Source organism: Desmodus rotundus, chromosome 1 (genome assembly GCF_022682495.2).
Source record: "Desmodus rotundus isolate HL8 chromosome 1, HLdesRot8A.1, whole genome shotgun sequence".
NCBI classification, from domain to species: Eukaryota; Metazoa; Chordata; class Mammalia; order Chiroptera; family Phyllostomidae; genus Desmodus; species Desmodus rotundus.
Window position 1 is genome coordinate 15,111,328 of NC_071387.1, and position 21,651 is coordinate 15,132,978.

A 21,651-nucleotide genomic window follows, 5' to 3' on the forward strand; every position below is an offset into this window, starting at 1 on the left:
AAACAGCTACTTGTTTCCACCACACACTTGAAAATGCAGCTGCATTCACGAGCCCTCACAAGGAGCTTGGGAGAAGATAAGCCTGAGTTTGGGGTAGGCTCCACACAGGCACCATGCGACTGCTGGCAAGTCCTTGGCCCCCGTGGACTTCATCTCCCCATCTGTAAGACAAGGGTCTTCATAGAGACCTCACAAGGTTCTGAGAAGGAGCCAATGAAATAATGTTGCATCCAAACCTGTTTGCAGAGGAGATGCCCAGCATCTTGTTCCCTCCTCCTGTCCCTCCTCTTGCCTCTGCGGGAACTGCCTGTCCTGAGCTCTCCTTTCTCCACAATCATCCTCCGGATCAAGGCCCTACAACTGGGCGGAGGAGGGTGGAGATGGCCAGCTCCATCCACTCTCCCAGGCATTCCTGGGTCTGACATGGAAGAGACTGGGGCAGCCTATTTGTACAGGTTAATAGCAGTGGGCACCACTTTACACACACACACATGCACACACACATACTAGCATTTCCTGAGGGCCTTCCATGGGTGCATGACGTCCATGTGCCAATGTGTTCACTCTGCACCACCCTGTGAGGCTATTGTTATTAGTTACCCATCCTGTAGGTGAGAAAGTAGAGGTTTCACTATGTTCAAAACAAAACACACGTTCCCTGGGCTTCACTACCAGTCCATAGCTAGATGATGCCAGATTCTGAACCCCACTCCAAAAATTGAGAGTTTTCAGCAAGTGAGGGTAAAGGCAAGGCACCTTCTCCCCACCTGGCCAGGCTGAGAACTGCTTTGTCTAATGTCCAATAGCCTTTTCTTCCTTATTATGTCCCTGCATCATCGTACTCATCCTCCCCAACACCCATAATAAGGCAGCTATTCTTACTATCCTGTTTTACATCTTGGAGGAAACTAAGATGCAAAGAGGTGAGTCACTGGGCTGGCAGGTAGCCTGGGATCTGCATCCCTATTTGTGACTATTCCTCCATACTGTGCCCCCAAACAGCAGGCAGAATGGGAATCAGGGTCCCCTTTTCATGGAGAAGGAAACTGAATCATCCTGATCAAGTCAGCTCTTAGCAGAACTCCCAGATTCCCTGACTCCCCAAGCAGCTTGCCACCTTCTCCCCCATATGGCCTCCCAAGGAAACCTACCACCCACAGCACAAGCGCCTGCGGTGGCCAGTTTACATTTGGCATTCCCAGCACCATGTGGCTAGGCTGTCCCATAAATGGCTTGGCCACCCACTCTGGGATTCTGTCAACAAGCCCAGGTCAACGACTAAAGGCCAGGATTCTCTCCTTTTTCCCTCTGGGCTGAGGACATTGTCCAGGCCCGGGGGTTTCTTCCTCTGGGTGAGCTGCCCAGGCTGACACCTCCATCCACGTGTGGGAGCAGTTCAGGAACGCAGCCCAAGCAAATGTACCACAAGGCTCTGGCTGCAGGTCTCATGTGAGGCTGGGAGACAGGCAGGGTCTGGATTCTGACTCAGACTCAACTGGGAAGTCACAAGCAGAGAGTGTGTAGTGGAGGGACCAAGAGGCTCCCTGTGCTGAAGGTCAGAAAGCCCTGACTGTCCACCGCCACTGTGGGTCCTTGGGCAAATCATTGGCCACTCTGGGTGTCAGCGTATTCATAGTGTTGATGGAAAGATTTAATGAGACCAAGTAGACTGAGGTGTGATGTTCAGTATGAGGACTCCCCTGCAAGCTCCTTGGAGGTGGGGTGGATCCGTGCCTGGCAGAGGGCATGGAACAGTCAGTGAATGTGGAGGTTTGTTTAAGTGTGAGTAAGCAGAGGATAAAATGGAGGAAAAGTGATGGTAAAGTGGAGAAAAGCACCACCGTAGACTAAAAGGAGACTTGGGTTTGATTTCTTTTCCTCTTATTGACTCAGTGTATGCCGTGAAACACGCGGCTTCCCTTTTGGGGACTTCCGTTTCTCTATCTGTAAAATGGAGGTAATAACAATCCTGCTACAAAACGTGTTCTGGATAAAGTATAAAGTTCAAGTAAAGCACTTAGCACAATACAAGGCATATAATACGTTGTTGGTGATGGTGATGGTGACCTTCATACGGTGTGGCCGTGATGACATGGGGATAATGGTGGTGGTGATGACAGGATTGCCAGTAGTGACGATGCTGTGTACTCTTCTGGATGGGAGAGTCTGACTCCTTCATAGGAACATGCTAAAACGAGGGTCTAATTCATTCACGTGAAAAAGTCAAATGAGGAAATCATAACAGTCCAGCAGCCAGTGATTTATGCACAAGGAGGAATTTATCTAATCTGTTTAGCCATTTGCCTGTTACCTTTACTAACCTTCCAAGCCAAGCACATCTATTACCTCTTCCAGGAAGCCTTCTAGGACCTTCCAGGCTGGCTCAGTGCTTAAAATCATGGAATATCCCATTGCTCTCTGGATAAAATTCAAATTCCCTGGCTTGACTTATAAAAGCCTTTCTCATCCCTCTAAGCTCAGCTCTTACCTCCCTTCCACTCTTGCACTGGGCTCCGGCCACACTCAGGGAATCACAGTTTCCTCAGTGCTCTCCCCCACATCTGGGAGCACGCACAGACGGGCCCTCTGTCAGAAACAACCTTCTCTTTCTCATCCTTTGCCTGGTCATCGCCCTCCTTCTCTGACCTGGGAAAGACCTACTACACCTTTCATGTCTCACCTCTGTTACTGCCCTCTCTAGAAGCTCACTGACTCTCCTCACTTGCTGTGTCTCCATGAGCACTTTCTCTATTCCAAATGCCTGGCTACCAGTCCACAGGACATGAACTCAGCATGGCTGAACCCAGGTCTGTCTTGCTCGCGGCCTAGCACAGTATTATCCCACAGCATCAGGACCTGGGATTCATCAGGAAACAAATTAGCACTCATGTCCTTGCCCTTATGAAATTTTCACGCTAGCAGCAAGAAGGGTAGGGGTTGCCAGATAATAAATAATACATACATTTCATAGTTTGTGCCCAAGTGAGAAGTGTTGTGGAGGGAGAAAGAAATGGAAGCCAAGGCAAATGGGTGTGGGAGTGCCAGCGGTGCTATAAGGTAGGGGGTCAGGGTGGGGCTCATTGAGAGCATGGCACTTGGGCAAAGACCTGGAGGAGGGAAGGGAGTGAGTTACAAGGATGAATAGAGAAGAATGTTCTCAGCCAAAGGAACAGCCAGTGACAACAGCTGGAAGGTAGGAGAATGCCTGGCCTGTGCAAGGAGGTCAGAGGGCTGGGGCGAAGTGAAGAGGGGGCACCGGTTGTGCAGGGTGAGGTCAGAGAGAAGAAGGGTGTGGGCAGTGCATAGGGCCTTATAGGCCACTGGGAGAACTGGTTTTACTCCGAGTGAAAAGGGGAGACACTGCAGGGCTTGGCCCAGAGGTGCGACACCATCTGACTTTGTTTTAAAAGGATCGTTCTGGTTGCTAGGTCAAGATGTTAAAGCCATTGGTGGACATCCCTAACTCTGACACCCAGCATCCAGCTCTTTATCTTGGCTGCTCTGCTAAGAAGGCTGCTTTCCATCTAATGATTTTGATTATCTTCCCATGTCTTATGAGAATTACTAGCCTCCTTAAACCAATGACTACATCTAGGTATAACATTTTATTTTCACTTAGATTTAGCAAATAAATATGGCAACCCCACCCTTAATGTCATCTTTTGGGCATGCCATCTTGTGATAAGATATGTTTCTAGGGTTGACAACTTCTTACTCTCTCCTGGTCCCAGCCCTGGGTAGCCTTCAAGTTCTTGCTCAATGACCACCGTACGCAGGAGTCCATGTAGAGAGTCCTGAGACATGAATCTAATCCAAAGATCAAGAAATAAGAATCCCAGGTGAACCTGTCCTGCCCAAGGTTAGAGAGCTAAGTCACAGACCTGGGTCTGCACCCTGCTTCCCAGACGTCTTCCAGAGTCAGTCTCCTGCAGCTGCCTGAAACAGGACCGTAACTGTTGTTCCAGGCCACCACACCTTAGCACATGTGGGTAGATTGAATGTGTTAAGGTGATTGTCCCCTCCTCCGTTACAGCCCCAACACAGGCTTACTGAGAATGACTCCAGCTTGAAAGGAATACTTTTTGTTGTTGTGATTATGAGGGGGAACTGTTGAAGCAACCATTCTGGAAATCTGCTCTGTACTAGAGACTCCTCAAGGCTCCAACAGGAAAATAATGAACTGACATGCTGGGAGGCTGGGTCCTGCCCCTTCCTGTCTGCCTTGCGCTGCAGACAGGTGTCTGGGTGAGAAACTGGTCACCCCTGTCAGACGGAGTTTCCTGCACTGTCTTGCTCTTGTCTGTCAGCCGGGCCCAGGTCACACAAGGCAGATGTGGGAAACAGCTGGTGTCTGCAGAGACAAACAAGGGGAGGAAGGATGGAGGGAGTAGACAGACATCATTCTGGGCCAAGTGACTGGGAGGCCCTGGCTCTGGGGACTGGGAAGAGGTTTAGGTGGAGAGTTGGCAAGAAGGAAGTCTGGGAGAAGGTGCTGAGCACTTAACCCTGGGCCTGAAGTTCATACCCAGGACTGCAGCCCAGGAGGACTAGGAAGCAAGAGGCCCACCCACCAGGGGTAGGGCAAGGGGAAAGCCCATAGCAACGAGATGTCCAGAGCAGGGGTTAAAGGCAAGTGCTGTGTGGTTTAGAGTCAAGGGTTTGCATCTCAGTTTGACCGCTCACTGGCTGTGTGACCTTAACCCTCGAAGTGTCAGTTGGATCATGCATAAAACGCGGATACAAAGACAACACCCACTGCAGGGCTACCGTGCCGATGAAATGAAATGACATGTGTGGAAGCAGTTAGCACCATGCTTGGCAAATAGCAAGCTCTCAATAAAGAGGAGCTGCATTATTTGTTTGGAGTCACGAAAGGCTAAATCCTAACACAGCTCTGTCACCTCATACAAATGATTCCACCCCTCCAAACCTCAGCTGTCTACCTTGTTGGGTGATTCTGGAGTCTAAGTGAGATATTAGGCGCAGAGGCCCAGCCCACAGCCAAGCACATATATGTGCTCAATTAATGGAATTCCTGTACTTTGGAAGGTACAGAAGCACATCTGCCCTGTCCATGGCTTTCTGAGTGCCAGTCTGGGTGCTCATAGTCAGGGAATGTCCCATGATATGTGTCGGGAGCCAACAGCACAGGTGGCGGCAGCAGGTAAAGGCCAGGGGATGAGGGGAAGGCATCTGGCCCCTCTCCTGCCGCAGAGGCTTCCTGCTGTGGAAACTGGAGACGGAAACCAGGACATTTTTCCACTCCGGGGAAACTCCTGTCTGGGGCGTCAGGGATGACTGGCAAGGCTGGGAACCTCAGCTACTCCCCACCCTGTCTTTGCTGCTAGGAAAAGCTGCTTTCTCCCTCGCCAAGGGGAGGGGTCCCACACCCAAGGTTCCTTGGCAGTCTGGGTTGACAGTGAACTGTCTCCAACCGGAACTGAGAAGGTCATGCCTGGGTGCTCTGAGGACAAGGTCCTATCCCCACCTGCTTTCCTCTTTTGGGACTCAGCCCTGTGCCGGAGAAAGAGCTGGGCCTGTGAGTCAGACAGAACTGGATTGGGATGTGAGCCTCAACACTCACTGCCCACGGAACTCAGGCAAGTCCCACAGGTACCCGAGCCAAAACTGGTTCACCTGTGCAGTGCGGATAACAGCAACCTGTCGGACTGAAATGAGGATTAAATGAGATAATGGAGGACAAGCGTCCGACAGTGTCTGGCATAAACAGCAGCTCACTTAGGGGGGTTTCATATTCTTATATATTTTCTCCACCTACCATTTCTATAAACCAGTCTACTGCAGGGAGTAGTTGAGTGTTTACAAGAGAAACTAGGAAGGTTTCAAGAAGTTGGAGTTCATGTAAAAATTAAACTGTGAAAGGAAGAATGACTTTGAGACATCATTTCTTCTCTAGAACAGAGACTTGTAGGAATCTCGAATCTGGAGTAAGCCCCAAATACTTCTTAACAGCTAGGAGCTAAGGCCACACCACATGCACCAAAAGAAAGGCCCACAGGATCTAATCCATCCGGCACACATAGTTCTGACAACTCTATCCTGCCACGCCACTGCCTCCCTTCCCCTGGAAAACTCCCACTCACGGTCACTTCCTCGGGGAAGCTTTCTCTGACTTTCACACCGTTCTCCGTAAGAGCCCGCACCTCTCCTTCACTGTCTCTTCCATAGTGGTAATTCAGTCATAACTGTATCTCAGTGCTTCATGTGTGGTGGCCTTCATAAGTCGTGAGCTTCACAAGGGCTGGGGCCTTGCTTGCCGCATACACATGGTCTGGGTTGGTGCTGGGCTCCCAGCTGTGCTCGGTGAACATGCTTCTTGTTCCAAGAAGCAAGCCTGGCCATGTGTATTCTGTAGTCTTGGCTATCAGGAAGAACAACTTAAACTGGGAGAAGGGGATCTTTTCAACACACAGAAAGCCAAAATGACATTTATGATGTGGGTGAAAAAGAGAAGAAAGAGGACTAGAAAGCATATTCAGAACTGGCAAAGAAGTGCCTCTGGGTCCCTTAGTGAAGAAGCAACTCTCATCTCAGGGCCCTGAGCCTGAAATTGTAGCAGCGGAACTCATTACAGAAAGAGAAGGTCCAATGGCCATTTGAGGTATGTGTGTGAATGTGTGTGTGTATCTCCATCATTGATACCTGAGATCAAATGACTTTTCAGCTCAGATGATAGATGAATGTAAAAACAGCAACAGTTTCCCAATCACTTATTCATCACAAGAATACTTCTCAACTCAGGTTGCCCAGGATGACCACCTCTTTCCCAGCTCTTAGCTGGGGCCCCAAACTCTGGCCCCAGCTCTGGTCGGCAGGAAGGTGGACATGGCCGCCCTTCTGTGAGTGGTCCACATGCATCTCAGTCGAATGTTTCAGTTTTACTATAAACACTTGAATTGCTCCTGTTGCATCCTGATGCACAAAGGAAGAAAATCACAACCAGCACTTCACCCCTAACTCTATAGGTGTGAAAAACAAAGAGATTATCAAATGCTCAATGGCCATGACTGACCTTGTTGGGAATGTCCCAATTTCTCTCTTCCCCGGACTTGAGCCATAACCCCTAGAAGTGCATGTCCTCTGTAGGATTTTACATGCCAGCCTCCTGCCCCTGACACTCTTTCCCTGGCCACTTCCCCACTCCTTGCCTTCATCCCTCAAGTTACAGCATCGAATGCTGATCCTTCTACAGAGCCTTCTCCAACCTCTTGCCTGAGCCCTCATAGCACTCTGTCCTTCCCTTCTGAAAGTATGTACCACACTTTCATTTGTCTAAGCTTTGAGGGTTAGGGACCACATCTGCAAAAATTGTCTAAGAGCCTCCAAACATCGCTCAGGGCCTAAGCACATGACATTAGCTCAACTACTGGCTAAAAGAATAAAAAACACAATACAATACAATACAATACAATGCAATACAATACAATACAGCTTGTAGGCTAGTGTTGGCACAATCAGGACAATGGGTTGTCCAACAGGTAGGGGTGACCCTGGCCCAGTAAGCTGGAGAGGCCAGTAGGAGGGCTGCCAGGGGAGGGGGGCACTGCCTACCTTTTTGGTCTTCACCGTGGATGTGCAGCAGTCCCCGCCGTCGTAGTTGCAGAAGGCTCTGTTGTTGATGGCATCACAGTAATTGTCTCCCATGAAGGGCTACATAGGAGGAGAGGGGCAGGAAGGAAAGGTACCTTGTTAGCCTCCTGGAGTGAGTGGGGCATGGCTGCAGTCATCATTTAGCTGTCTCTCATCTTCTCACAAACTTCTACCTGGCTGCAGGTCCCTACACCCCCTTGAACAAGAGTCTTATCTAGCCAAGATTTCCCCAACTACAGTGTGCTAACCCTGGGAGACACAGTCCTGCACACTGGGGAACGCAAAGCCACTGGGTAGACCACTTACATCTTCCCAAAGTGGGGGAAGAAATGATAAGAAAATTTGAGTCCCCTTGCCCCACTTTTCCGGGTAGTAGGTAATGAAATATAATTTATAATAAGATATATGCAAATATATTAGGAAGCTAAATAGGAATTGCCCAAGCATTACAAAGATCCAATGTTAGAATTCATAGGAATCTGGCACAGTGGTCTGTGTATGACCGATGACCTCCTCCCCTCTCACACAGGAGTGCAGGCGTGCTGCCGTCACATGCTTTACATGTCTGTTTTCTTCCTTTGTTCTCTGACACCATGTGAGGGGGAGCATCGCTAGTCTCAGTTCACACATGAAGACTCTGAAAGTCAGAGCGGGAAAGGGCATCGGCCAAGATCATGCAGGCAGTGGCAGAGGGGTAATTGAAATCTAAGTTGGCTCCATGTTTTCCTCTTTACCATTCGAGGCTCTGCCACATACTGCTTTATTTCTTTTCTCCCTCTGTTCCTCTAACTCTGTGATGCTCCAAAGAGGAGGAAAAGATGATGGAGTTAAATCATTACTGATCTGAACCCAACGCCATCTTAGGGGAAAGTCAGAGTCTCTGCAACCTCCCTGCCCCACCTGACCCCCAAGCACTTGTATCTTCCCATCCGAGCACTTAGCACATGTCTTATATGGTCTGTGGATGTGCCTCAGCTCCTCGGAGACATGGGCAAATATCCAGTTCATCTCTGTCTCCAAATCACCTAGTTTAATGCTGGGCACAACTTTGGATCTTAGAGGTGTCTTTGAAACGGAATGGAATTGTACTGGCATAGCAAGAAGGAAGTTGTCAGTGGTTTGGAAAACCTGGGGGTTCAAGACTTTCAATTTCAGCCAGCTGGGTGGTTATTTGATGGTTTTGTCTAAGTGGCTTATTTTCTCTGAGCCTCAGGACTCCCAGTACTGAAGAGGCAGGGTTAGTCCACTGATTTCTCAAAGTAGTGAGCGTCGCCTTCCTCCCATCAAAGGCAGTATCGTGTGACTCTTCAATATACAGAAAGCAGATGAAAGTGAAACCCCCGTGATGAAAGTTCGGGTTAGGGTCTCTGATGCTCAGTGACTCATTGATGGGAAAGATGTCATCTGTTGGCTAAGACCCTTGCATCCCAGCACAACCTCTGTGATTCAGTGGTCTCTCCTTCCTAGCCTGGCTTCTCCATCCCATCCCAAGCTCACAGGAGTCCATCCTATACAGCATCCCTGGCTTTTGCATCTCTGCTACAAGTTCACAGAGTCTTTGTGCCCCATCTCATGTGCCTGGTTCCATTTTATCACTGCCCTGTCGGTGTCTATAAAAGGTCTTAGCAAAATGGAGCCTATACTCAAGGGTATGTGTGTGTGTGCGTGTGCACATGCACCTGGCCGTGAGCAGAGGTGTGACTGCCATGTGACTGCCATAGGAAACACACGACTCCATGTATATTAGAGTGGCACAGGCATCAAACAAACATGTGATAAGCCCTTTGCTTTTCTCTGTGCCTTAGGAGATCTGCCTGTGGGCTCAGTGTTTTATGTTCTTCCTCATATCATATATAAGCAAATTAATGAATGAAACCAAATGTCCCCTCCTTGGAAAGAAAAGGACTGGCATGCAAAAGGAGTATTTCAGGAAAAAGAAGAGGAAGAGACTAAAATGAATGAAATGCTTCTATTTTTTTTTAATTTGGCCCTTGAAAAAGTTTCTAGTCTCATCATTAGCTACTCTCCTCCTATAGCCACAGCTCCATCCATCCATCCATCCACCTACCACCTTCTCATTCACCCACCTACCACCTTCTCATCCATCCACCCACCCACCCATCCATCCATCCATCCATCTTCTATTCAACCCTATTTATTGAATGACTCCTTGTTGTCATACATGTGCTAAAGAAAAAACCATAACAGCAAGTCAGTATAGATAGTGCTCCTACTCCTCTAAACCTTACATGTGAGTGCGGAGGGAGACTTTCATCAAATAATCACATATCTAATTGGCCGATTTCAACTCTGATAAGAGCTATGGAAGAAAGTACATAATACTGTTTGAATAAAGAGTGGAAGGATTTGACCTAATCAGGGAGCTTCGTGAAGGTGTCCCTGAGGAAAGGATGTTTTGACTGAGACCATAAGATGAGTGGGAGTTAACTGGGGCAAAGACAGGAGAATTGCCAGAGAAAGGGGATGTGAAAAGATATACTACCTAAAGATTTCTCCTGTCTTTGGTAATTCTCATGCTGCTACTCCTAATAATGGAAGCAAGTCATTCCTCAAAATCTAGTTCAAATATTACCCCTCTAACAGGCCTTCCTTAATGTCCCCAAGATGTTCTGTGCTTTTACAGTTTCCTGAACTTCTTTGGTTATGATCTCTGTATGTATTTTGGAATGCTCTCCTGAACTGTCTATTTCCTTTACTATACTGTGAGTTCCTTGTGAGCAGGAATGTGTGCCATCCGTTTTTATATCCTTGATTTCCCAGCAAAATGCCTGTCAATTAGAGCAACACTGTATCAAATAGATGTTTATTTAGCAAAATGATGGTTGACGGATGGATGCCTGCATGCATGGATAAGTGGATGCATGGATAGATGGGGAGAAAGAATGACTCAGGGGAAGCATAGTTACTGTTTTCACTTAACTAAGATCATTTTATTCTTAGAACCCAGTGTAGAGTCGGGCACATAATAGGCACTCAGTGAAGCTGTGATGAATGAGTGAACGACCACTTTGGACACAGCTTGGGGTAGAGGGCTGGGGGCTCAGGGTCCCAAACCCTTTCTGGATCTTGGCTACCTCTAGACACTCCAGGTTGATGGCCCCTCCCTAGACCCAGCATTTGTGTCTCTTTTAAGCATACTTTTCAGCTGCAGACAAGAGACAAACTATTAGCTCCAAGCTAAGGAAGAAAGGAGATGAGGGGCACCTGCAAGGGCAAAGGCGATAAGCATCACTGGCAGGGCTCAGAGCCTGCAGGTGAGGGTCTCTTAGGCCCCACTGCTGAGTCAAAGGAGGGATCGAATTCTGCTGTCACACTGGTTGCCCAGACTGCCAACTCAGCAGAATGAGTGCCCAGGTAACCCAACCTTCCTTTACTTGAAATGCTGGACTTATCGACAGAGATGGGAGGAAGCAACAGCCACATGGCCTTGGCCTTGATTTTCCTATTCCTGGTCGACTCTTGGAAGGATGGGGTTCTTAAAGACTCCTGTGTTAAGTGCTCTGAGAAGATACCGCAGGAAGTCCCTAACCAATACATAGAAAAAAAGTGTGTCTGTCTTGTGACACTTACAGGCCAGGGGACCATTCATGAGCAGGAGATGACCTAGTGGAGAAGATAGGCACCTGACTGGGAGTCAGGAGACCTGGATTCATGCTTTGGCTCTGTGTCTATTACTCTGTGCCACCTAGGGCCAGTCCATCCCCTCTCGGGCCCACAGTTCCCAGCCTAGACCACAAACGAAGAGGATGAGATCCCACTGAGAACTCTTCCAATCTGGGCATTCTATCAAACTTTAGACCAACCACTGTCTAGGTCTCAGTTTCCCCATCTTTAAAATAAAAGGTCAGGTTTAGATGACCTAGAAGAGCATTTCGGGTTCTGACAGTCTAAGAAATTCATCAAATATAAAGTTTTCTAGAGCCTAGTCTAGTCCTTTTCACCTGCATTTTCCTGAGTGGGCTTGGGGAAACCACAGAGATTTGGACATCGGCCTGGGTGGGATTTGAGGTCTCCTTTTCACTGCCAGCTAAGAACCACAGGGGTTTGGGGGTATACAGAAATGTCTTTTAGTTTTATGAAAAGCATCCCCTTGAGAACAGAGGTGACATTCCAAGTACCCTGCCTGCCTGCTAGCTGGTCACTGCTACATAGAGACACAACTCCATAATGCCAAGTTCCAGGGCATGGCTGTGAAGTCAGAGAGCAGACGGGTCAGAAGGCATCTTCCACTTTCTGCTCAATGGCTGGGTCTCAGGTGTCCACATTACTTCTGGGGTTGAAGAGCATGTGAACGGCAAGCCCATGGCAGAGGAAGTGATCTCTCTGTAAGGTGCTCATTGGTAAAGTGGGAATTGAAAAGACCTGCCTCGTGTGGTTCCGTGACACTTCAATGTGATAATGCTGGGAAAATTTCTGGCATATCACAGATGCTAAATCAATATGGCCTGCTTCCCACCCTCACTCACAAATGCAATATGATGCTGAGCACAGGCTTAGGAAGCAGAAAAACCTAGCTCAGAATCCTGATTCTGTTACCCACTAGACGTGTTTTTGAGTATGTTTGCTGATATCTCTGTGCCTCAGTTCCACCATCTGTAAAATAGGATTGCTGATTCCTGTCCGAGAAGTCTACTGAATGGGTGTTTACAGCATTTAGCAGGTGAAGTAAGTGGCAGCCACGATGAATAGAATGCTAACAACAATAGCAGCAGGAGCATTTCCAGGAACTCACCTCACAGCCTTTGACACAGTGGATCAGGGCAGGGGGAGGGTACCACTTGAGACCAGCCGTGCAGACAACTCTCTGTGGAGAGAGGGAGAGAGGTCAGATGGGTTTTGTTCGGGGTTGGGGGCAGCCATCTCTTTGTCGGCACCACGTTCAACCACCCTACCTCTTTATGGAGCTTCCAAGTTCTGATCTCACCTTAGCATTTAGGTACAGGATTTTCCCAGGTACTTGCAACAACAGGAGCCATAATATTAAAATAACTTTTGTGTTTGCTGTAGGCATCCTAATTCTGTATTTCCCTGGCAGGAATGAGGGCTGACAAGAAGCAGAATGGAGGGATGGAGACAGGATCAGAAAGGCCCTTCTGAAAATTTGTTTCTGATTTTTGACTCAGGGACAGAGCTGAGCATAAGGTGGGAGGAAGGGTAGAGAGAGAGTGTGTGTTCATGCATGTGTTCATGCATGCCTGCATGTGTGGGGGGTACATGTGTGTTGCATGTGTGTCTGGTGTGTGCATGCATGCATGTGTCTGCAGCAGGAAGGTGGGAGAATGGTGTGGAGCACAGAGAATGATAACACTGAGGACCACTTTCCCAGGATCACTGTGGGAACACATTAGAGGCACATTCTTTGGTGCTACCTTGGATCTAATGAATTCATATCTCTATGGTTCAAGGCCTGGGACTCCACATGATTCTAATTCACAGTGCAGTTGGAGAGCTGGAGGGTGAGTGGACTAACCTTTGATTCAGAACCTGTGGAGCCAGAGAACCCTTTCAGCCTCTACCTGCTGCCATGCCATATGGTCCGGCTCGCACTTCCCTGAGGTGGCCCCCACTTTCCTACCCTAGCCCTGCAACTTCGTTCTTGCTGCTCTCCTCCACTGAACTGCTTTCCTCATCTTTTTCCCTGGAGGATCTTCAGTTATCTTTGAAATTTCTTGTCAAGACTTCCTTCCTCTGTAGCTTTCCCCTTCCCCAGTCCCAGGCAGAGCTTATAGTTATGCATATAGGTATTCATTTATAGCTTCTCTTAATAACAATAATTGTTGTTATGATAATGACAACTAAAATGTATTGACTGCATTCATGGTGCTAACTGCTTTATGCATTGTCTTATTTATTTCTTGCCGTGCAGTGAGGTGGGCATTCATATCAGGTCATAAGGGCAATAAATCCCCCAAACTACACAGCTGTTAAGTGGAGAAACCACGATTTGAAACCTAGCAGCTCTTTTGGAAAAGATTTAAGGCAGCTCATAACATCCAGCATGATGACAATTTTTAAAGTAGGTAAAAAAAGAAAGCCAAAACTAGGAATATGAAATAGCATCAGGAATAGTGCTAAGGTAACCATCTTAGAAGCTCTCTTCTTTCTTCTACCATATATACCTTGCTTTTCATGCCAGATTACAATGATTTCTTTTAAAAAGTAAAATAATAAAATAAAAATGATCTGGAGGCAAATGCTTAGATTTGCAATGAGAAGTAGCTGTGTCATGGACCACAGAAGTCTATATGATCAGGGCTCATTCTCCTGGCTGAGGGCCAGTTAATTAATTTTAATTAAGACATAAACAGTCACATGGGTCAGAATGTGGAAAATCCATGTGATCAGCTCATTCTCTCCCTGAGTGCAGACCTATATGGGACCTAAAGTGTAATGTGGTTTCTTGGTGAGCTTGGAACAAAGGGAATCACATGGCTCTGAGATCCGGCTAAGACTAGGTTGGGTGCCTTTCTGCTCTGCTCCACAGCATCTTGGTTCTTCTGTGCCTAGAATGGTGCCTGGCACATGGAGGATGTCCCATAAATATTTATGTTATGAAGGAATGAATGGATCCATCTCAAGAGAGAGATTTTTATCAATGGGCTATATTTTCTTATCTTCCTTTCTTTTAGAGCATCAGAAGAACATTAATTATGTCTAGCACAGTGTCCAGTTTAGAGAACCAGTTTAGTGTATCCCGAATTAAAGATCTGGGACAAACAATCTACCTTGAAAATCTGCACACCAGTCTTGAAATGTGAAACCTACTCTCTAGCCACCTAACTGCCACTATTAACATGCCAAGCTTCTCCCAATAGACACACACAAGGTGGTAAGTGGGAAAGACCTTGGGTGCCAAGGTAGGACAGGTGTGGTTACAAGTCTGACTTAACATTGCTTTGTAATTTTCCACTCTGAGATTTGGTTCTCTCTCATCTGTTAAATGGGTACTGAAAGTGTCATAGTCTTCTTGTGACGATGCACTGAAAGAAATGGCACGGAAATGGTTAACTACTTAAGGTTCTTCAGGGCAGAGCCTGGGTTTTAGACATCTCCATCTTTCTCCGGAACCAGGCACAGAGCACAGCAAACACATGCATGTTGACCAAATGAAGGAATGTGCATACCCACAGTGTTCCCCACTCCCAGCTCAGCTACGTTCTTGCCCGCTGCGTCCCAGCCATGAGACATTCTCTGGGAAACTTTAACCAGACGTTCATTTCTGGGGCTGAGAGGCTGTTCCCAGCCAAAATTCAAGGATGTTGGAGGGGTACTTGGTAATGGTTCGAGCAGTAGAAAACAGCAGGTTTAGGGTCCACTAGGGGTTTGATGCCCATCCCTCCCCTGTTTATTTGGGAGCTAACTCAATCCATCTGTAGGAGGGTCTTGGTGTGGTTGTACACGTTTCTGTCAGTTGAGGTTTACCTGACGTGAGTTCAGAAAAAGGACTTTTATACTATCTGCATGAGCCTATTTATCTTTCCACGGTGTTTGGATTTTCCACTACTCCTCAGGGCTGCACGCCCCACCTGTCTCACTACAGGGCCCCTCTGTGTGTGAGGAGAGCTGGGAAAGGGGACAAGCAGCAGGAGATGAAGGAAAGGCTAAGCTGTTTATACCACAAGTTGGGAGATCGCAATGGGGCCCCTCAAATGTCAGCCTTGTTCCTCTGTGAGACCTCTCAGCCAGTGGGACCTCTAGCCCCGTTGGACTCCCTTCAGACCAGGTTTTGTAAGACGGCTTTCATTTCCTGCCTTGGTGCATAGGAAGAAACATTGTTTCCCGAGCTGCAGTGACTGCCAGCATCAACGCCACCACCACCATCACCATTATCATCATCACTGCCAACCACACCAGCACTACCACCAGCGTTATTACCATCCCCTTCACCAGCACCACCACCGTCATCAGTAACACCAGAGCTACCACCGTCACACCACTACCACCTCCACTGCCACAGCTCCTATCACCATCGTCATCATCACCAACCCCAGCATCATTATCCATATTCTTATCAACACAACATCCTCTACTAAGCAAATATTACAGCCCAAGCCCTGTACTCTGAACTTTAATCTATTTCATCCTTATCAAAATTATGAGACAGGTACCAACTTTGACTTTGGTTTACCCAAGAGGAAACTGAAGCACAGAGAAGTTAAAGAGCCTGCCCCAAATCATACACACAGGCCATGACAGTCAGGAATTAAACCATCAACTATCTGCTTTTCACGTCTATAGTTTAAACTCCACATTCTCCTTCAAATTCCCCTAGCTCCTGAAGCTGTAAATATAAAGTGGCTTACTCTTCTGACTGATGGATAGACCAAGGATCAAAAGGGTAGAGAGGCTTTGAGACAAATCTAGGGGAGGGCAGAGTATCTACAGGTGAATTCCAGAAAAGATGGGTCCCAGGTAGAAGGAATGCTAAAAGAGGCCCCTCATCCTGAGGCTTAGATCTGACACCCCTCCTGATGTTTTCTTCGATGAGCTGTCACTTCTCCTTGACTTTTTCCTTGGTTTATGGACCTCCTGTGAGTGAATTGTATCACTTAACTTTTTAAAACAAATTAAAGGACATTTATTTTTGCTTTTTGTTATCAGTGACGGAGCTTCTGGCTTTCTTCTGGGTAAGCTTTCTGAGAGCCTAGGCGTTTTCCGCCCTGTATCCCTTGTACTAGAAGACCACCTGCCATTTCAAATGAGGTGCACAATGGATGGTTTTGAATGAGTGAGTGAACTAACAAGCAGGTGAGTGAACGTAGGTGCCCATGACTGAATAAGAAATTGCTGGATTCTGGACACATCTCTCCATCTATGGGCTTCCCCTCCTGGGCACACGATGTCCCCTTCCACACATCAGATATTGACTCTGAGACCTTCCACCTCTGACCTTTAGACACTTAGCAGGGTTTTCCATGGTGCAGCCTTCCCTTCAAGGAATGAATTCTGCATCCTTTGTCGACAAGTGGTGCATATGTTTGTGATTTATAACGTGTAAGGTGGTTGCCCTGCAGGATGGATGCAGGAGAATTAGCCTTGGGTTCAAGTTCTGATTCAACCACATTTGTCATGTGAATTGGGCAATGACAGTTTCTCAGAACTTCAGCTTCTTCATCTATAAAATGGTGATAATATTTTACCTCATTGGAGTGTGATGGAGACAAAATGCCTACATAGCATAGTTATTCAATAAATGCTGATTTCTTTTTCTTTCCTTAATTCCCTTTCTCTTTCCCCCTTCCGCCCCCTTTTCAGAAGCCATTATATAATCCAAGGTCCCAGCTACCTAGAGGTGCTGTAAGGCTCTCCGGTACGGGCAGAATTTTCTGTTGGGAAACTCTCCCAGCACCCCTGAGCAAGAGGAAGTGAAAGGCAGACAGGAGGTGCTCCTGAGGGAGAGAACCTGAGCCCTGAAGTCTAGATGCCCAGGGCCAGAAGAGTCTATCTCATTTGAAAGTTATAAGCCAATAGCTTCCAGGCTACACAACCCACAGAAATGTTTGGTTTGGCACATGAAGTCCTTAACAGAAGTCAACATTATTTGCCATATTTTTAAAACTCCAGATTTCTTGTACTCAAGATAAAAAAAAGGAAAATCTGGCTACCCTAAGCCCATGTCTCCACCCTCCCCCACTTGCCTAGAGCTACCTTTGGGAGAAGCCTGTTTCCTCAGTTTGCCACAGTCCCCACCATTCCCTGCAGTCTCTCCACTACTCAGCCTGAGAGGCATCCCAATATCTCCTTAACTTTGTATTGTATTGTCTCATTTATTAGACTGGAAAAAAATTTCTCTGTATCCCTATCAAAGTGCATGTGTTGGAAGGGAGGCTTCCATGGGCGTGTACTTTAAAAAAATAGAGGGATAGAGTGTTTTGTTCTTAATGAAAGTAAAGCTAAAATATTTTAGTACACCTGAAACTAATGTAATCTTATATGTCAATTATATATCAATTAAAGAAATAATCAAAATCAACAGCGATTGCCTTGGTGGAGGGGGCACTGCTTGGTCTGGAGAGGGGAGGGCTCTGGGGAGCTGGAAATAACCCCAAACTGGTGTGGGAACTGGTTTGATGAGTGGACACAAACATAAACAGGTACTAAGTCTTATGCTTAAGATGACCATGTAAATTACAGCAAAATTAGAAGTAAAGAACCTCAACTGTGTTTGCAAAGTCTTATTTAAGTTGGGTAGCATGTACATGAGGGTTTCTTGTATTTTTCTTTAGGTCTTCCTGAAATATTTGTAGTAAATACTGCTGCTACTATGAATGACATACTTATGTATTTAACATCAGAAAAAACGATGTGTTTGGCCTGCTTCACCCATTCAGCCCACCTGGCTGGTTCCTGCAGATGTTTAGGTTTGTGACTCTTTATCTCAACCCATCTCTCATTTCACAGATGGGGAAACTGGCCTAAAGAGTGATAGGATATGTCCAAGGACACACAGCAAGAAGGTTCCTGGGCTTGACCTAGAACCTTGGTCACGTCACTCAGCAACCAGAAATGTTTAGTGAGCATCTACTGTGTGCTAGGCACTGAGGGGTGTGCCATGTACATAAGATGACCACCCACAGAGCGGCCTTCACGAAGGCCACTATTGTGGTGTACTAGTCATAACAAATGATCTCAGTGGTGATATTGTACTTGTCTAAGTAGTTGTCGTTCTCTCCATGCATGCCAGTAGGTGTCAAATGTTTAAAACAGAGCCCGTCGTGTGATGGGCACCAGTGGGGCCTGCAGCCGGCTCGCATGGGCTCATGGGAGGCAATAGTGTTTCTCTCTTCCTAATGCCGTGTGCAGGGACAGCAACTTGGAAAACTTGCCATCTTCCATGGTGGGAATATTTACACCATAGTAAGTGGCAAATGCTACAAATCAGAGTTTACTTTTCGGGGGAGAGCCGGTCACTAACTATTTACCAGCAAATCCCTGGTAAGCAGTAAGTAAATGTTTTTGCCTCTATTATTATTATTGTACATTTAAGAGAGGCTCTTTGGGTAACTAAACTACAGCATTAGACTGAGCTGGGGCCCTCTTCAATTCCTCTTAGGCATGAGACTTCCATCTCTGAGACTCCATTTCCCCCACTGGAAAGACAAAGAGACTGATACCCACCTCCTAGGGTGTGTATGCACACATGTGTGGTGGGGCTGTGGGTGAACTAAAGGATGGAAAGTGCTTGACCCAGTGCCGATTCACAGTAGGCCTCCATGAACTGTCAGGTCTGGCCTCTCACTCCTTACCCTGGGACAGAGGTGACAGGAGTGGGAGCAGAGCCTTGCCCCCAACCGTCTACCTCACACTGGCCCTCACAGGCAGACCGGCAGAAGGCAGAGCTATCCAGGGCCTGCTTCAGCCCAGCGGCGCCCACACCAGCAGCTCTATTTCTGTAGCTCTCCCCACACAAGGGGCAAGTGTGCAGCCGAGGCCAGCTTTTCTGCTGTATTCCTGGAAATCATCAATCTCTGCCCTTCGCCCTCCTCCCTTTTTCTACCACATTTTTTTCCTCCTGGATAATGAGGCCTCCGGAGACTGGTGAAGGTCTGAACCTCGTTACGGCTCTCTCTGTAGGCCGGCATCAATAAAGGCCGGCAGACCAGGGAACTGGGTGGGGGCTGGGGCGGGCAGGCAGCGGGTGGGCAACTGGGGAGGGGGGCTTGCAGGCTTTCAAATCCCTGGATTTATTTCACAGTGAATTATAACTGAACTCTTTAGTGCCCAGGGCTCACAGAGGAGAAAGGGTGGGAATTCACCCGCGGGTGGGGTGGGGGGTGTTGCAGAGAAAAGGCCCCAGGGGAAGCTGGGCCAGGGGAACATGGTCTAGATCTGGCACAGGAGCCCTGCAGTATTGGGTACAGCTCAGTCTCCTGGGTCTGCCCCATGTGCGAGTGTATCCCCTGCCTTTGGGCCTGGGGAAGTCAGGGTAGGAGAGAGAGAGGGAGGCAGGGTGGGCAAGGAGCTGCAACCACGAGGATCCTGGCTCTGCCTCCTGTGGGGGCCTGGCCTAGTCCCCTCCTCTCTGCTCCTCGGTCTCTTTATCTGCAGAATGAGGGGCTTGGGCTTGGTGATCACTGACTTCCTCGGGATTTGGAAGTAAAGGCTCTGTGCCTGTTAGTGGGTTGGTATAGCCCATCGGCGTTCACTGGGGCATTAAGTGAGAATCTATGTGGGACTCTGGGTTAGGGATGGGGAAGGCACATTGAGGGGAGAAAACGGGTGAAGGAGTGTGAGCTTAGAGAAACAGGGGCTGTCTGGTGGATGTGTGGGAGAGTCGTAGGCAGAGAGAGAGAGGAGGGAGACGGAGGGGGTGCTCAAGGAGGATAAAATGGGGGGGGGAGACAGAGCAAGGTGACAGTAGTATCAGGAGAGGGAAGAGGAACAGTGAAAACAAAGGCACAAAAAGGAGATGAAGTTGGAGATGGGGCAGAGAGCAGCAGCAGAAGAAAAAGAGGAAGCAGGAAGGAGGGGAGAACGCTGGGGAGAACACTGGGGTGCACGGGGGCAGAGAGTGTCCAGGTCCAGCGCCAGGTGTGTAGGCCCGGAGTGCTGAGTAAGCCCTCACAATCATGTCCTCGGCTCATTTGAGAAACAGGACACCTAGTATCGGGTTCTGCCAGCTATCCAGGGCGTGATCTGCCACAGGCGGGTAGACAGCAAGGCCTCCTGGCACCCCAGGCAGAAAGGCTGGGCTGGAACCACAGCTGAACCTCGCCCTGCATCTCTTGCCTCCTTCTCCCACTTTCTCTGGGGTAAGGAGCCAGTGCCCAGAACTGGTACCTGTGGCCAGGGATGTGTGTTGCTGTGGAGGACGAGAGCAGGCTCCCACTTCAGTGCTGGGGGCCCCTGACTCATCACATAAAAGAAAGTGGGAGTGGCCAGCCCCAAAGATGAACCAGCAGTGACATTGGCTGCCAGGAGGCCCAGCTTCCATGGTCTGGCCAGGCCAGCCAGCCTGGCACCTGGAGCAGCTCTGTGCACTTGGGCGCAGGCTTCGGTTTGAGCTCTCATTCCTGAGATCTCAGTGCCCACAAGTCGAGAACATAGACAGTGCTGCCCCCCAGGCCCCATAAAACCATTCTGGGGTTTAAATGCAGTCTTGTGTGCTAAGTGCTGGGCACATGAACATAGTAGGTGCTTCATAAACAATAGGTGTTGCTAGTTCCCCGTATCACACAATAATCGCTTTCTACCAAATGAGTGAATCATGGGGAGAGACACTAGAGATCTAGGCTATGGAATGTGGAGGGCCCTCCAAGAGCTTATCCAATACTAGAGAAGCCCAACAGCACCATTCTCATGAGCTCGGGCTTTCTAGACAGACAGACAGACACAGGTGTGTGACCTGACTCTCTGCTTTCTGCTTCTGTGTTCGTGTCTCAGTTTCCTCATCTGTAAGCTAGAAACATCCGTCCTCTCATTCCCAGGCTGTCACAGGATTCAGTGGGACAGTGAGGAACAGGTTCTTAGCACAGGGTCCAACAGAGGGACAGTATTAAATACTTAGGGACTAGAGAAGTGATTGTGAACAAGTCCCCACCCACAGGCAGGCCTGACAATTTGGTAAAGTATTAAAGGCATTAATGCAGGGCCAGGCCATAGTAAGTGTTCGAAACAGTCATTTTCCTCCCCTTCGCCCCAGGCAGGCAGCCCGTCACTTACCTCCACCCGGGTGGGGTTCAGCCAGTGGGGAATCTCACGTATGGTCACGTTCACTGGCAGGATGATGGGCTCACTGTTGTGGTCCAGGCATGAGGTGGCACACTCGGAACCTGCGGGGAAACAGAGCAGGAAGTGGTGGTTCAGCCCCCAAGCTCCTGGTGCTCCTGGGCTATTCTTGCACGGTGTGGGCTCTGCCACTCCCTGGTGCCCAGTGGACTGGGCTGCCCCCCTTGAGAACAGTGGAAGGGCGTAAACTCCCCAGCAGGGCTGCCTCTGGTCTCCCTGACTGTTCTCTTGCCTCCAACTCAGCTGGCACCCACCGGTTATTGGCCCCGGGCCTCCTGTGGTCTTGGTTTT

At 48.3% G+C, this 21,651-nt stretch overlaps 1 protein-coding gene across 1 annotated transcript in view; it reads right to left on the reverse strand.

Moving 5' to 3' along the window:
• The window catches only part of PAPPA (pappalysin 1), a 215,232-nt gene that overhangs the window by 8,070 nt on the left and 185,511 nt on the right, over positions 1 to 21,651 (reverse strand). The window contains exons 19-21 of the mRNA XM_053921287.2: positions 21,295 to 21,404; positions 12,365 to 12,436; positions 7,573 to 7,671 (exon numbers count right to left, since the gene is read on the reverse strand). Coding sequence (XP_053777262.1) covers positions 7,573 to 7,671; positions 12,365 to 12,436; positions 21,295 to 21,404 — 281 coding nt within the window. The remainder of the gene's footprint in view (positions 1 to 7,572; positions 7,672 to 12,364; positions 12,437 to 21,294; positions 21,405 to 21,651) is intronic.